This window comes from Rhinichthys klamathensis, unplaced genomic scaffold (genome assembly GCF_029890125.1).
Source record: "Rhinichthys klamathensis goyatoka isolate OS25496 unplaced genomic scaffold, OSU_Roscu_1.1 h1tg000358l_1, whole genome shotgun sequence".
NCBI classification, from domain to species: Eukaryota; Metazoa; Chordata; class Actinopteri; order Cypriniformes; family Leuciscidae; genus Rhinichthys; species Rhinichthys klamathensis.
The window spans coordinates 1292830-1307171 of NW_026606867.1; the positions used below are offsets into that span (position 1 = coordinate 1292830).

The 14342-nt window shown below is 38.8% G+C and overlaps 2 protein-coding genes across 23 annotated transcripts in view; one reads left to right on the forward strand and one right to left on the reverse strand.

Annotated features, from left to right (window-relative positions):
• The window catches only part of caska (calcium/calmodulin-dependent serine protein kinase a), a 219665-nt gene extending 212472 nt beyond the window's left edge, over positions 1 to 7193 (forward strand). For 9 of the 22 annotated variants that reach the window (XM_056232933.1, XM_056232946.1, XM_056232944.1 and 6 more), the window contains 6 exons: positions 3505 to 3585; positions 3676 to 3756; positions 3848 to 4050; positions 4892 to 4975; positions 5157 to 5183; positions 5858 to 7193. In XM_056232933.1, coding sequence (XP_056088908.1) covers positions 3505 to 3585; positions 3676 to 3756; positions 3848 to 4050; positions 4892 to 4975; positions 5157 to 5183; positions 5858 to 6034 — 653 coding nt within the window. In that variant the 3' untranslated portion in view covers positions 6035 to 7193. The remainder of the gene's footprint in view (positions 1 to 3504; positions 3586 to 3675; positions 3757 to 3847; positions 4051 to 4891; positions 4976 to 5156; positions 5184 to 5857) is intronic. The other 13 variants (XM_056232937.1, XM_056232945.1, XM_056232938.1 and 10 more) reach the window with 3 other exon arrangements.
• A 1616-nt stretch (positions 7194 to 8809) lies between these two features.
• nyx (nyctalopin) lies at positions 8810 to 12515 on the reverse strand. The gene is made up of 3 exons (XM_056232964.1): positions 12305 to 12515; positions 12112 to 12149; positions 8810 to 11004 (listed from the first exon to the last, which is right to left on the reverse strand). The coding sequence occupies exons 2-3, from the start codon at positions 12131 to 12133 to the stop codon at positions 9620 to 9622; spliced, it is 1407 nt and encodes a 468-aa protein (XP_056088939.1). The 5' UTR covers positions 12134 to 12149; positions 12305 to 12515; the 3' UTR covers positions 8810 to 9619.
• Between the last annotated feature and the right edge of the window lie 1827 nt (positions 12516 to 14342).

Below are 14342 nucleotides of genomic sequence, written 5' to 3' on the forward strand. Positions count from 1 at the left end.
TTTGGTGCATCTAAGAGACATCTTCAAAAAACACTCTTTTTTTTTTTATCGTACAGACCCAAAACTTTTGAATGTTAGTGTATGTACAGAAACATTGAAGAAACCACCTAGCATTGAACATTAAAGAAACCACTTAGCAACCATATAGCAAGGGTAATGATACACAGCAATGGTAGAAACCTGTCAGCCAGTAGAGATTTTGCTTTACTGTTTATACCACAGTATACACTGATGAGCCAAAACATTAGGACCAGTCACAGGTAAAGCGAATATCGTTGATCTCCTAACAAGGCCACATATTTAGGTCTGGGTAGGTTAGATGGTAACCAGGCCAACAGAAGGTTTTGCCAACGAGTCCCGTTTTCTTTTACATCACGTGGATGGCCGTTTGCCTGGGGTAGTGAGGCCACCAGGATGCACTATGGGAAAACGACAAGCCGGTGGAGGGAGTGTGATGCTCTGGGAAATGTTCTGTTGGAGAACCCTGGGTCCAGACAGTCATGTGGACATGTGCCACCTACCTAAACATTGTTGCAGACCAGATACGTATAAGTACCAGATACTTCATGACAATGGTGTTCCCTGGTGGAAGTGGCCTCTTTCAGCGGGATAATGCACCCTGTCACACTGCACACATTGTTCGGGAATGGTTTGATGAACATGATGAAGAGTTCAAGGTTCAATAATTCCCCACATATCAATCCAATTGATCATCTGTGGGATGTACTCCAACTCGCAAACCAAGGACTTGAAGGACCTGCTGCTGCTAACTTCATGGTGCCAGATACCACAGGACACCTTCAGGGGTCTTTTGGAGTCCATATTGGTCCATGAGGGCCTACAGCATATTAGGCAGGTGGTCATAATGTTTTGGCTCATCGGTGTATATATTTGAGTAACTATCAGTTTAATTTATGATGAATAATCTGATCTGTTGGTTTGTGTCTGTCAAATTCATAAAAAATAGTAAATAATTGTTTTTAATTCACTGGATTATCCAAGAACAGGCATTACAGCATGATTATGTTATATATGTATGTCCACATGTCATGATGTATAGCGTTACTGCAATAGAACGTTATTCATGTGGTGACTGCGAATTATAATACTTACCAGATGATCACAAAAACCTCTTAATACCACACTTTAATTGCAGCTTTCAGATTCCAGCCTTAATATGCAAGCGCATTGCTGTGAATGTCAGAGGCATGTTTCATTGTTCAGAGCCGTGATGTGACACACACTCTGAAAGCGTCCCATCCAGAGCAGCCCGAGCTCACGGATGGTCATCATGTCTCTGTGCTTCGGACATCACAGCTTTAAGCGTGCTTGTTGTTGTATTTGTTTACTGATGTTAACTGAGCCATAACTCAATGACCCCCCTCCCCTGTCCATTTTACATGCTGTCTATCTACCAATGGCATCTGTGCATGTAAGTAACTGTGTTGCTGTGGCATACAGCCTATGTGCTTAATTCTGTCTTTCTCTATCTGTCTCTGTCTCACTCAACGCCTTTGCTGTGGTGATCTTATTAACCCCGAATCCATCTATGCCTGTTAGCAAATTCCATTTTTCCCCAATCAACAAAACAAAGATATTTTTAATTGTGTGTTTGAATGTTTGTGGTACTCATGGTTTGTTTTTAGTTTCCTGTTAATTCTGTATTCTCTCAACCCTGTGCATCTATATTCACTGATCCACATGAGGCTTCTCTGTGTGCAAATCCATTAAGCATCCTACACACATAGAGCTGCATACTCAAGATCATGTGAAAAAGGAGCATGAATCATTTAAGGCATCTATTCAGAGAGGGAAATGAGTGCTGGAATCACATTTCACGTGGAAATGACACAGATGGCTCACGTTTCCCACAGCCAAGTCAACTCACTGTCTCCTGCACACATGCATGATATCTCCTCAACACCCCCTGCATGCACACTGCACCCAGTTTTACTCATCATGCAACCGTAACACTGGTAGAAAAGGCTTAGTGGTAAAGCTTTGTAGAAGTTCACAATAGCTGTGAGACTTTGTCCTTCAGTGCAGTCATATTTAAGAGGAATCATTGCTTTAGCCCTTCAGCTTTTTTCCTATTTTTTTCGTTACAGCATCCAACTGTGAGAATTAACAGTTGAATAGTTGACACAAAAATAAAACAATTCTCTAATCATTTACTCTCCCTCATATCGTTCCAGACCTGTATGGCTTTTTTCTGCCTCGGAACACAAAAGAAGATAACTAGCAGGGTTTTTTTCTCCGATTTTTTCAATTCAACAAGCATACAGTGACCAAAAAGCACCAGAGAAGTAGTCCATGCAACAATTGTACTAAAGTCAGGGCTTTGTGTGATGACTGAAATCAAGCTGATAAACATTCACTCTGTTGTAACTCATAAATCTCATTTGCACATGCATATAAGAATGCACCGATGTTAAAATTGTAAAGTTTGGGGTCAGTAAGGTAAATCATTCAATTGATTGAACGTTTCAGTAAAGACACAATGCTGCTGAAGTTCATTTGCTGGTCATTTGAACTTTCTATACATCTAAGAATCCCAGAAAAAAAAATATCAGGCTGCACAACTGTTTTCAACATTGATGATAATCAGAAATGTTTCTTCAACTCCAAAACAGTCATGTGTCATGTGACTGAAGACTTGAGTAAATAAATAAATTAGGAATAAATTACATTTTAAAATATATTCAAACAATTTTAATTAGTTTTACTGTACTTTTGATCAAATAAATGCATCCTTGGTGCATTTACACATTTACATTACATTTATGCATTTGCCAGACACTTTTATTCAAAGCGAATTGCATTGCATTCAGGTTCATCAGTTCATGGGAATCGAACCCATGACTTTGCCGTAGCGCCATGCTCTAAGGTTTGAGTTGTAGGAATGCAATAGTAGAACCGCATAAGAGACTTCTTTCAAAAACATTAGCCTTACTGACCCCAAACTTTTGAACGGTAGTGTAAATCTTGCAACAGTGAATAATGGATATTCATTTAGAAATTTCATTAAATTAGTGTTTTTAAAGATTAACTTTAACTTTGAGCATTAGATGACTGCACAGGTAAATAAAGTACGAAATATAGGAAAATGAACACGTAAAATGTCTCCAGGTTTGACATCGGTGAAAGTTTGAATATGTAGAAATGCTAAGTGCGAGTGGCTGGGATGTTTACTCTCAGCCTGGTTTTTGATGAAGCCAATCTGCTGCAGTGGAGATTGAATGTCAGTCAGGCACAGTATCAAATCCCCCATCAGGCCTGTAACATTACATACGCTGCCAAAACACATGCAGAATCCTCATAGAGAACAAACACCAATAACATTACCCCCCAAAATATCCTCCTTTTCAACATTTGTTGTTGTTGTTTTTTTACTTTAGAACAGCTGGTTTGTTGGAGTCTAAGTAATGACAATGACATACAATTTTGGAAATTTAAGAGCAATCCTTCGCCCTTATTAAATAACAGTCTTCTGTTTGTTTTTAGTGTTTGATCAACTAGATCTGGTCACTTATGAGGAAGTCGTGAAGTTGCCAGCGTTCAAGAGGAAAACATTAGTTTTACTAGGTGTGTATGTAGGCTTTAATTCCACATCTTACTTTTGTTAGTTGGTAGGAAGTATGTGTCTCTGACGTTTGTGGTTTGTTCAACTGGCAGGTGCCCACGGTGTTGGCCGAAGACACATCAAGAACACGCTCATCACCAAACATCCAGACAGATTTGCTTACCCCATTCCACGTAAGAAACTTCCCCAAATCTCAAACAGTCCACATGATTGCACACCGATACTGCTGAACTGATAACCGCAAACTCATCTCTGCCCCAAAAGACACGACCAGACCTCCAAAGAAAGAAGAAGAGAACGGCAAGAATTATTTCTTTGTATCCCACGACCAAATGATGCAGGACATCTCCAACAACGATTACCTGGAGTACGGGAGCCATGAGGATGCAATGTACGGCACTCGGTTGGAGACGATACGCAAGATCCACGAGCAGGGACTCATAGCCATACTGGACGTAGAGCCACAGGTGAACATTTCACTGCCCTCAGCATGTATTAATGACAGGAGATGGTCTGACATTAACCTTGTACGTCATTACTGTGATGCAGCACCTTTAAATCAAATAGCTTTAAAGACTTTCGGAAATATGCTCTGGTTAAGCTGAAGCACTTGAACTTGATTTATTATAAATACAAACAAAGAAAAGTATTCGAATGAGAACTAATATGATGGAAATAAAGACCTAAGATTAGTTAGCCATTGCTTTGTGAGGAATTGAGTTATCTTACATGACAGTCAATTTTAAAATTGATTTGATTTTTCATAGATTTGTTTTGATATTTTCATATTAATTTCCAGAATATTATCAAACAGTATGGAATGTTTTAGATTGAGACAAACCAACTAATACCATAAAACTATGAAGTCAAATAGAATTAATGTTTATGTTGTTTTTTTACATACCAGAAATGATGTCGCTTCCTTTAGAGAACTGTCTGTTGTTAGTTATAGGGACTTTACAAAAGGCAAATGGAAAGGGAACATTAAGACACATATGAATTGTTTCCCATTAACAACAGTATTCCTTATTAAATTATTTTGTTTCATACATTTCAGTTAGAGAAAGGAAAAACTGAAGAAACACCAGGCATATTTTGTTAAAAGTTACATGGCAAAACTAACAACATCTGCTCAAACCAAAGTATTGAAACGATGTAAAACTGTGATATTGTGATAATTGAAAACTAACTGGTTTGATTCTGGCATCTCTAATTTAATGAGTTTAATATCTTATTTGGAATACATTGACACAAATGATTGGAGCATAAAACTGTAGTACATATTGTAATGTGTTTGATCATTCTCAGGCACTGAAGGTTTTACGGACAGCTGAATTTGCTCCCTATGTGGTTTTCATTGCTGCACCAACAATCACTCCTGGCATGAATGAGGTGAGATCAGGATCCAAATCATATGCCATGGCATGCGTCACCCTCACTGGCAGAATAACTCCACCTAACTTCTCTACCTTCTTTCATTCAGCTAAATCTTTATTTAGTCGTCTGTTTTTTTTTTTTTTTTTTTTTTTGCATGCTTTTTAATTTCCTCTACCTTTCCTTACATCACGCTCAGCTTCCCAGATGGTGCAGGAAGCTGCCTGTGAGTATGACAAGATCACTAAGCTCTAGCCAAAAAAGTTCCACTCTATTCATGCCCTTTAGAACAAAGGTCAATTTGACAGATGACAATTTTTAAGAAAACCCTTATCCACATTTAAGTACTCTACTTTAGATCTGCGCACTACTGTTCGAAAGTTTTGAGTCCGTAAGTTTTTTTTTTTTTTTTTTTTTATAATAGTTTTATTCAACAAAGATGCATTTTAAAAATATTATAATGTTTTCACAAAAATATTGAGCAGCACAAAATTGATAATAATAATAATAATAAATGTTACATGAGCACAAAATCATGTGACACTTCAAAAATTCAGCTTTACCATCACAGAAATAAAGTTTGAAATTTATTCAAATACAAAACAGTTATTTTAAATAATTAACAAGTAATATTTAACAATATTACTGTTTTTACTTTATTTTGATCAAATAAATCACTGGCCCCAAACTTCTGAACAGTATTGTGTACACTAGTACAATCCTTCCCAACTCTCCCATTGTCTGTTTATAGTCCTGCAAATACCTTTGGGATCATCAATGACATTTTCTTAAATGGGCACATGGTCCGAATTCATCCATTGTCCTCCACGGATCTTTCAAAAGTCCCTTTTTTGACCTCTCATCTGCTCTTTTACTCACTCTTTTTCTTTCATGCTGCAGGACGAGTCATTACAGAGGCTGCAGAAGGAGTCTGAGATCCTCCAGAAGACATATGCACACTATTTTGACCAAACCATCATCAATAATGAGATTGACGAGACTATTCGGCTCCTGGAGGAAGCCATAGACCTGGTTTGCACCACAGCCCAGTGGGTTCCAGTGTCTTGGGTCTACTAAATCAGCAAACCCATCAACCTGTAACCTTATGCCCTTCATAACCTCACACTTTGCAGTGAATCTCTGCAAGAAAAAAGAAAAGAAAACTTCAAAACTTTCCCATGATGCAAACAAAAGCTCACCTCTGATGTTCAAAAACATCAGTGTACCTGCAGTGAGCCTAGTCTTGGCCCCTCACAGACTACCTAGACGTAGTGTTGTATTAATGAAAAAAGAACAATAAAATAAATTACTAAATATTGTCATGTCTATATAGCTAGGAGGCGACATTTTGTAGACGTTTAATTTAAAGAGACAGTATCCTACATGAGGAATATTTTTGTAGTTTTTCTGCCCATTTCTGTTAGTACCAGAGAAAAGGTGCAGCATTACTACAGCAGAATCCTCATAGCTTTCATCTGTCCAGCCCGTCCATTAATACATAATCCCCACATTATCCATGCGGCAGACCCTAGCTGCTTTAGCGCACAACCCACCGATTCAGCGTTCATTTAAAACCAAACCTTTGCCTTTTTTTCCCCGTTTGTTTTTCCCAGTTCACCCTCCTCTACACGTGGATACTGTCTCTCTAAAGACGTGCATAAATGTTTTAGAGATTTGAATGAGATCTCATGCATGTGAACATTCACGAGCGTCCATGCTGTCAGTGTTAGCTGTGTTCAGACCGTCACCCACGGCAGAAAACATTCCATTCGTCTGGACGAACACATTCAAACAGGTGGAGCTGGTGACGAGGAGGGGAAAAAAAAGACCTATGCACATCCCTTGCATTTTGGCAACTTTGTAAAGTTTTTATTTTTACCAATCATGTAGTAAAATGTGTTTGTAAATGGTCTAAATTTTTATTTGTTGTAAGATAAAGGGGTTTCGGGATAAAAATGAGTGCGCAAAACTGTTCTGGCATTTCAGAAATGTGTCGTTTGAGAACATTAATGTTGACTCAGAAATCCCATTTTTATTCTGTGCGGTTGTTCGAGGAAGAGGTGCGTCCATGCAAAGCAAAAAGACGACGCTGTCTGTTCATCTGAATGGTTCTGTACATGACAAACTGTTTACTCAAACTGCCCTGTATAAATGGCTCTGCCGATGACGGAGCAGCTCTTCGGCATGAGCGTCCTTTGTTTTGTTTTTTTAAATATATTTCCTTTAATGTGGTGAAGATCTCGTCTGTGTCCTCTGCTCTGTTGTCTCATCCAGCTTTTTGCTCGGCCTCTCTGTGTGAGTTGGCAGAGACGGGGCCAATGGAAACTTTTTGTTCCTCTTTTACCATTTTGTTTTTCCGGATTTTTCCCACCAGCTGTGGTAGGTCACGCCCTGCCCGCTTGACTCTGTGTGACTGCAGTCGGGATCAATGCCCAGTTATGTGTCCGTTTGCTTTGATACTGACTGTCTGACATGTTTCTGTTTAATTGAAACCGAGAGCTAGTGTGTAAAGTTTAGGCATGACTTTTTAAGTCTTAATATACACTACCCTTCCAATGTTTGGGGTTAAGATTTTTAATGTTTTCAAAGAAGTCTCGTATGCTCACAAAGGCTGGTTTATTTGATCAAAAATGCAATTTTATTAAAGAGAGAGATCACCTGAAAATGAAAATTCTGTCATCATTTACTCATCCTCAAGTCGTTCCAAACCTGTATGAATTTCTTTCTTCTGCTGAACACAAAATTAGATATTTTGAATAATGTTTGTAACTAAACCATTGTGGGCCACCATTGACTTCCATAGTATAGAAAAGAAAATATGGAAACCAATGGTGCCCATCAACTGTCTGGTTACCCATATTCTTCAAAATATCTTGTGTGTTCAGCAGAAGAAAGACATGCATACAGGTTTGGAACAACTTGAGGATGAGTAAATGATGAGAGAATTTGAATTTTTGGGTGAACTATCCCTTTAATTCCTGTGATAGCAAAGCGACATTTTCAGCAGCCATTACTCCAGTCTTCAGTATCACATAATCCTTTAGAAATCATTCATTTATCAATGTTGAAAATGGTTGTGCTGCTTAATATTTTGTGGAAACAGTGTTTTTTTTTTCTTTTTTTTCAGGATTATTTAATGAATGGAAAGTTCAAAAGAACAGCATTTATTTGAAATAATTTACTTTTGATCAATTTAACACATCCTTGCTGAATAAAAGCATTCATTTCTTTAAAAGAAAATCTCACTGACTCCAAACTTTTGAACGGTAGTGTATTTTGGTACTGTCATACAGGTGAATGCAACCTACATACAAACTGTCATAAAGAAGTAGGATTTATTCACTAATCCCAGGATGCACAACTGAAGGGCACTTGGCATCACCTTCCTCCAGCTGGGTTGGGCTATAATATCAGGAACTTTCTCCTGCTCGCTCACAAACCGCTTTCTTCACTTCAGTTTCTGCCATAATCAAGAACAACTGGTGAAATATACACCCATGAATGAATGAATGATAGAGCCACACTTTTCACCTGCTGAACCCTGAATGATGCACTGATGTGCCATAAAGAGAGGGATATGAGTGCTTGTCTCATTTTAGCAGTCAATCAAAACCTTACACATATGCTGATAAATATTTTTAACTCAACGAAAACAATGGAATATGAAACCAGAGCCAAATTTTGAATTGCGGATTTTTTTTCAGTAAAAAAAGGCAGAAATGGTGAACTATATCTGACAATGTATTTCTCGAGTGTATTTGGTCAGTTTTAGCAGAAAAAAATGACTAATTTAAATAGACAACTAGTCTCATCGCAAACAGATAAAATTATACTTTGTCATTTTAGTGACTATGCAATGATCTTTGTTTATTCAAAGTATTAATCACAAATGAACAAAAATCAGTTAAATTAAAAGGGTTCTTTAGAAATCTCATGCATAGCTCAGAAACTCATGACTCATGCCATCATCCTCCTATGCGTATTGCTCTCTGTGTAGAGAAAATACATGTTCATAACAGTAAAACGAGCATGATAAAGCCAATTTATTTGGTTACAATATGAAGCAGCTTATGTTACAGAGTGCACTTAAGCTTTATGGAATGGGAAGACTAATGCATTTTCCAGAACTGGAAACTTACCCAGTTTAATGAACCAAACAAAAGAGGACAGTGTGTTATGCCATCTGGTGAAATGATAGTGAGAAGCTTTATCAGATAAATCTCCTACACAACAAATGTTTCAAAGTTACGCAACAGAACATGTACAAACGTATTCGTACTATAAATGCATTATAAAGATGTGTTTTAAATCAAATTGAAATAAAAAAGGAAGCAAAAACGTTTGTGCCACTAGTTGCAGGTCTCGCAAAATGGCCCTCAGTTATACTTTAAGAAAGCCTTTCATACGGACAAAAAGTCTCTTACAGTCTCGTTGGCTTAAAACACAATCCTTTCCTTTCAAGACCAGTTTCCATTCATTTAAAGAGACGATCATCTCCAACTCTATTATGTCAGCCAGAATTTCACTTCCAACGCAGTGCTCATGGCAAGATGGACCAAACGTTTTATCGCAGCCTTAAATCCAAACATTTCCCATCCAGCTACTGGGAAATGACTTCCACTCTTGAATGCGCTTCAACCCCTTTCAGTATTCCTCAGACTCTCAAGAGGCGTTAATGCAGGCAATCTGGGCTTGAAGAAGAAACACAAGAAGAAACACAGTCTGAGCAGCACTGAACAATCCATGTCCGGAAGAAACCTGACTCTCGGCCGGGTCCTGTTGGGTGCCGTTCCTCAGACCGTCCGTGGCGTTGACCATCTCATCCATCAGTTCCTGCTGTAGCAGTTTGGAGATGAGGCTGTTGAACTTGTTCTCCATGGTAGGGTAGTCCGGAAGAGATGTGGTCAGGTTGAGCTCTGGAGGATCCAGACAGGTGCCGTTCAGGTGGACGTAGACAACTTCGCTCAGGTCCAAGCCGGCAACTGAGGACGGGGATGCACATGGGATGTCCCTCACCAACTTATAGCTCTCCATCCACTCCTTCAACCACTCCAGGTCGCAGGTACACTCCCAGGGGTTTCGAAAGAGATACAGGCGGCCGATTAAATAGATGGGCTGGAAGACGGAGAAGGGCAGAGACGTCAGATTGTTGCTGTTGAGGTGCAGCGTGATGAGGCTCGTCAGGTTCTCAAAGGTGCCATCCTCGATATAGGACAGGCGGTTTCGATCCAGGTACAGCACCTCCAGCTCCACCAGGTCACTGAACCATGTTCTGGAGACGTTGGTCATCAGGTTCCCACCCAGATTCAACATTTTTAAGTTGCTCAGGCCCTTAAAAGCCTGCTGGGGCAAGTCGACCAACAGATTATCGTTCAGGTAGAAGTTCTCCAGACGCACTAGATCTTTGAAGGCCTCGTCATGTATCACGTTTATGCGATTCTCCTGTAAGTTGAGGTACTTGAGGTTGCTCAGGCCCAACAAAGAGTTGTAGGCCACCGCTTCGATCTTGTTGCGCTCCAAGTAAACGTGCGTGAGGTTTTCCATCCCTCGGATGGCACCAGTGATGCGTCGAAAGTTGTTTTGGAAACACAGCAGTTCTTTCAGGGCGATTTGCTCCAGGAAGATCCGGTCTGGCATGTTGAACAGGTTACAGTCGGAAATGTCCAAGCGCACCAAGCGTTTGAGTCCCGTGAAGGTGCGAGTGTGCAGGTATCGGATATACTCGTTGTGGGCCATCTTGAGCTCCACCAGGTTGGGCAGCCCTTTAAATGCTCCAGGCGTGATGAAGGAGATGTTGTTGTGGTCAAGAGAGAGTGTCTTAAGTGAAGGCAGGGTGCCAAAGGCTCGCTCGGACAGAAACTTTAGGCTGTTCTTGTCCAGGTTGATGGAGGACGCCTCGCATGGGAACTCTTTGGGCAGGTCCATCATGTTGACGTGGTCACACAGGACGCTGCAGCTCTTCTCCTGAGTACACGTGCAACTGGGCGGGCAGGAGCGAGTGCAGGCCCACAGGGACAGGGCGTGAGGGGGGAGGAGGAGGAAATACACTGGAGAGAAGGGAAAGGAGATGTGTTAGAGGGTGCCATTTTACCACAGTATGTAATTAGACAAATTCTCTATTCAGTATGTCCCTGAAGGTCATGTTTTGAAATAATGAAACTAAATATCAGTCTCACATTGCATATGTGGGTCATAAAAAAAAATTCACAGAAATACTGATTAATGTACAACCAATAACATTAAACAAAGAAAAAATATATACAATCAATTGTATTTTCAAAGTGTTTGGAAAATTGTCATGTGCTCATTTGATTAGCTGCCTCTGACTCTTAAACTTTAACCTATTCTAAACTTTGACCTTGGAAATTCTTTACAACTTTTTTTGTATTTTAAACATACAATTTTTTAACATTGCCAAGGCCAATGACAAATAAAAATCAAGCATTATTTTTAGATCCAAAAAACTAAATTATAAACAAAATAAAAATACAGAAATGGCAAAAAAAGTCAAACCATCTAATTTTATTGAATAAATAGTTAGGTTACAGAATGAAGCCTTTATATGGAATTTCTTAACTTTTTGAAATCTTTTTATTTTAATTCATATTTTTAGAATGAACCCTTACATCACACTGAACTGTAAACAGCCACATTGATGGATACCACACTACAGGTTTGTACTTACATGGTCTAAACTGCAGAGAAATGCTGGTATTAACATGACACACAAAAAAGCCTTTAAATGAACTTCCAGGACTTTATTATGATAATTATACAGAAACAAAACACTAGTCATGCAGCATAAGCAATCACTTTACAAATGAGTCTGGTTTTCCCAGCAGTTCCGGGAAGATTACAGAGAGCACAATCAGAGACTGGAGGAATAATTTAATGTGTGACCTCCCTCTGTCCTGCATCTGCTCTGCACATTGAAATTATGGTGATTAAGAAAGGACAGATTAGAGATTACACAAATACACTAGCTCTTGTTTGTTCCCTTAAATTCATGCAAGTAGAGATAGTGTATTTCAGCAGCGCTCAGAAAATGCTTTAATATAAATGTCAGAAGCATTGAGACTTGAACTGAATAGCTGAAGAAATACACCAAACAGATGACACCAAGGAACATAACACAGCAGAAATCAGGGACTTACCAGCAATAACGGTGGAACACATCACTGGTTTCTCTCAGCTGTGGATTTTTAAGATAACATGAAATATTTAGCAAATTAGACATTTCAAACATCTTGATATCAAATAAAATGTGTTCATCTTCTCTTGGTAATATCAAAAGTCCCAAAATGCTCAATGATTACAAATGGTCAACATTAGCCCCAAGCTACCTACCTGCCAAGCATGTTCAGTAAAGGTTCTTCTGCTCTGACAGCTGATAAAAGCGCATCCACAAGTTTCCCCAACATGACTACATGTCTGTACCGCTTCGCTCCAAGTGAAAATATGAATGGATTAAAGGCTCTATCGCTCAGCATTTGTGTTTGTATGTGCACACATGCGCCAACATCAAAACTCCCCTTTAGAAAGCCATCACTTAATGGCAGAAAAATCCTAGGATTATAAGCATTTAAAGCAGTACTCTGAAATCAAAGCAAGCAGAAATGACCCTGGGCCTCAATGGTACATGCAGATTACAGTCTGCAATCTTATATAAACCAATGGCTGAAAGGTACTCTAACAAACTAATGTAAACTTTTCAGGAAACATTTGCCAAGAACTGGATGTTAACACATATCATTAGAGGCCCTTTTCAGATTAGGGAACAGTGTGGTCACTTTACACTTAGACAAATGACAGAAGTAATATAACAACTACAATTGCATGATGTGTGTAGTAATATTAGTCCTGTAAATCACTTGAATTGTTCAAATAAATAATTTAAAAAGATATACATTTAGTTAAATTATAGGGGTGTAACGATACACATCGCGATACTATACTATCACAATACTTTACGCCAAAATAAAGTAGTTGTTTTTAAATATATACATTACCTCTAAGACATGGTAAACAATTTAAAAAAAAATTACTGTTATAACGTATAATTAACATTGATTAAAATGCTAAATTTGGTATTACGGGGTGGACATGAATAGGCTTTTACTTGGTCCCGAGTGCACAGGGCAATGCTGACACCAGAAAAAAAATATTCATGTCTAAGATCATTCTGTATTTTCAGGCTCAGAATCATGCTTGCACTGTCACTGACTACATACATTTAAATATAGGCCCTTTTTTACTGGTAAAATCAGACATTTGGCATTATCAGGACCCATATTCCCCCTGCTGCATTATATATTCAACTATATACGTTTAGTTCAAAATTTCTGAAGAGCGGATTTAATTTAGGCTTATAGTCTTACAGGTTTGGAATGACATGAGGGTGAGTAACGACACTTCAAATTTTTGGGTGAACTAACCTTTTAAACAGGTCGTTTGCATCCCTGTACAGACTTCAGAAGTATCCCAGCGTTGGAAACAAGTAGATGGTTTATTTTAATGGCATCTTGGATCGTGTCGGAGGGTTATGTTTGTTCGGAGCATTTTGTTTTGTAAATGAGGCACAGTGTAATGGAGAGTTCGCAAAAAAACTTTTCAGGCAAGATGAAGCAGCCAATATTAGATCTCACAGCAGCTGCATCACAAACCGCAAGTAAATGATTTCATAATGCTTTGTCTTTGTTTTATAGATGGATTGCACTTACTCCTGTGCAATAGCAAGTGGGCATTGATACGGTTCCCTATGCTTCAACACTTGAAACATCAGGTACTGGACACATGAGCATAACCCATTGAGAGTAGAGGAAATAAGACAAGGGACACTAAGTAAAGAAGGAATTTTCTATTTGTAAACAAACTAGCATCATCAACTAAATGTCAAATAACTCCACTGAGTTCAAAATAAGAACAGCCATTACAATGTTCGACCCAATTTCTGCTCCAAACACTTAAGAAACCATGCTTGATTTGTAAGGAATTTGCATCAGAAACTTTTATTTTGGTAAAATCATACAATAAACGCACAGCCGAGTCGTCTCATGCAGTGCAGAGCCTAGAAGCTACGACAAAGCAAATACTAAATCTAAGGAGCTCTGGTGTCCTCTCAGGGAGTGAACTATTCTCCTATTTCCATCTGAATGAGGGGCAGGGAGTGTGATTTTAAGTGTTTCCAAAACACATTATTACTTATTGCTAGCGTGGACACTTGCAGCTTCTCCTGAGTGGACTAATACCAGAGTCCCTATGTAAATACAATAGAGATCAACCACGTGTTCAAGGTTGCCATGTGCCAGACATTGACAGAAACATAACTTCAACAGAACAAATGCCAATCTGTTGGACAGAAAAAAAAGCACACATTTGAAGAATC

Excerpts from the sequence above, each read along its gene's own strand:
- nyx (XM_056232964.1), bottom strand. The coding sequence starts at position 12,133 with ATGTGTTCCACCGTTATTGCTG. Across the intron at positions 11,005-12,111 it reads GTGTTCCACCGTTATTGCTG|TGTATTTCCTCCTCCTCCCC; the intron begins GTAAGTCCCTGA and ends CCTTCTCTCCAG.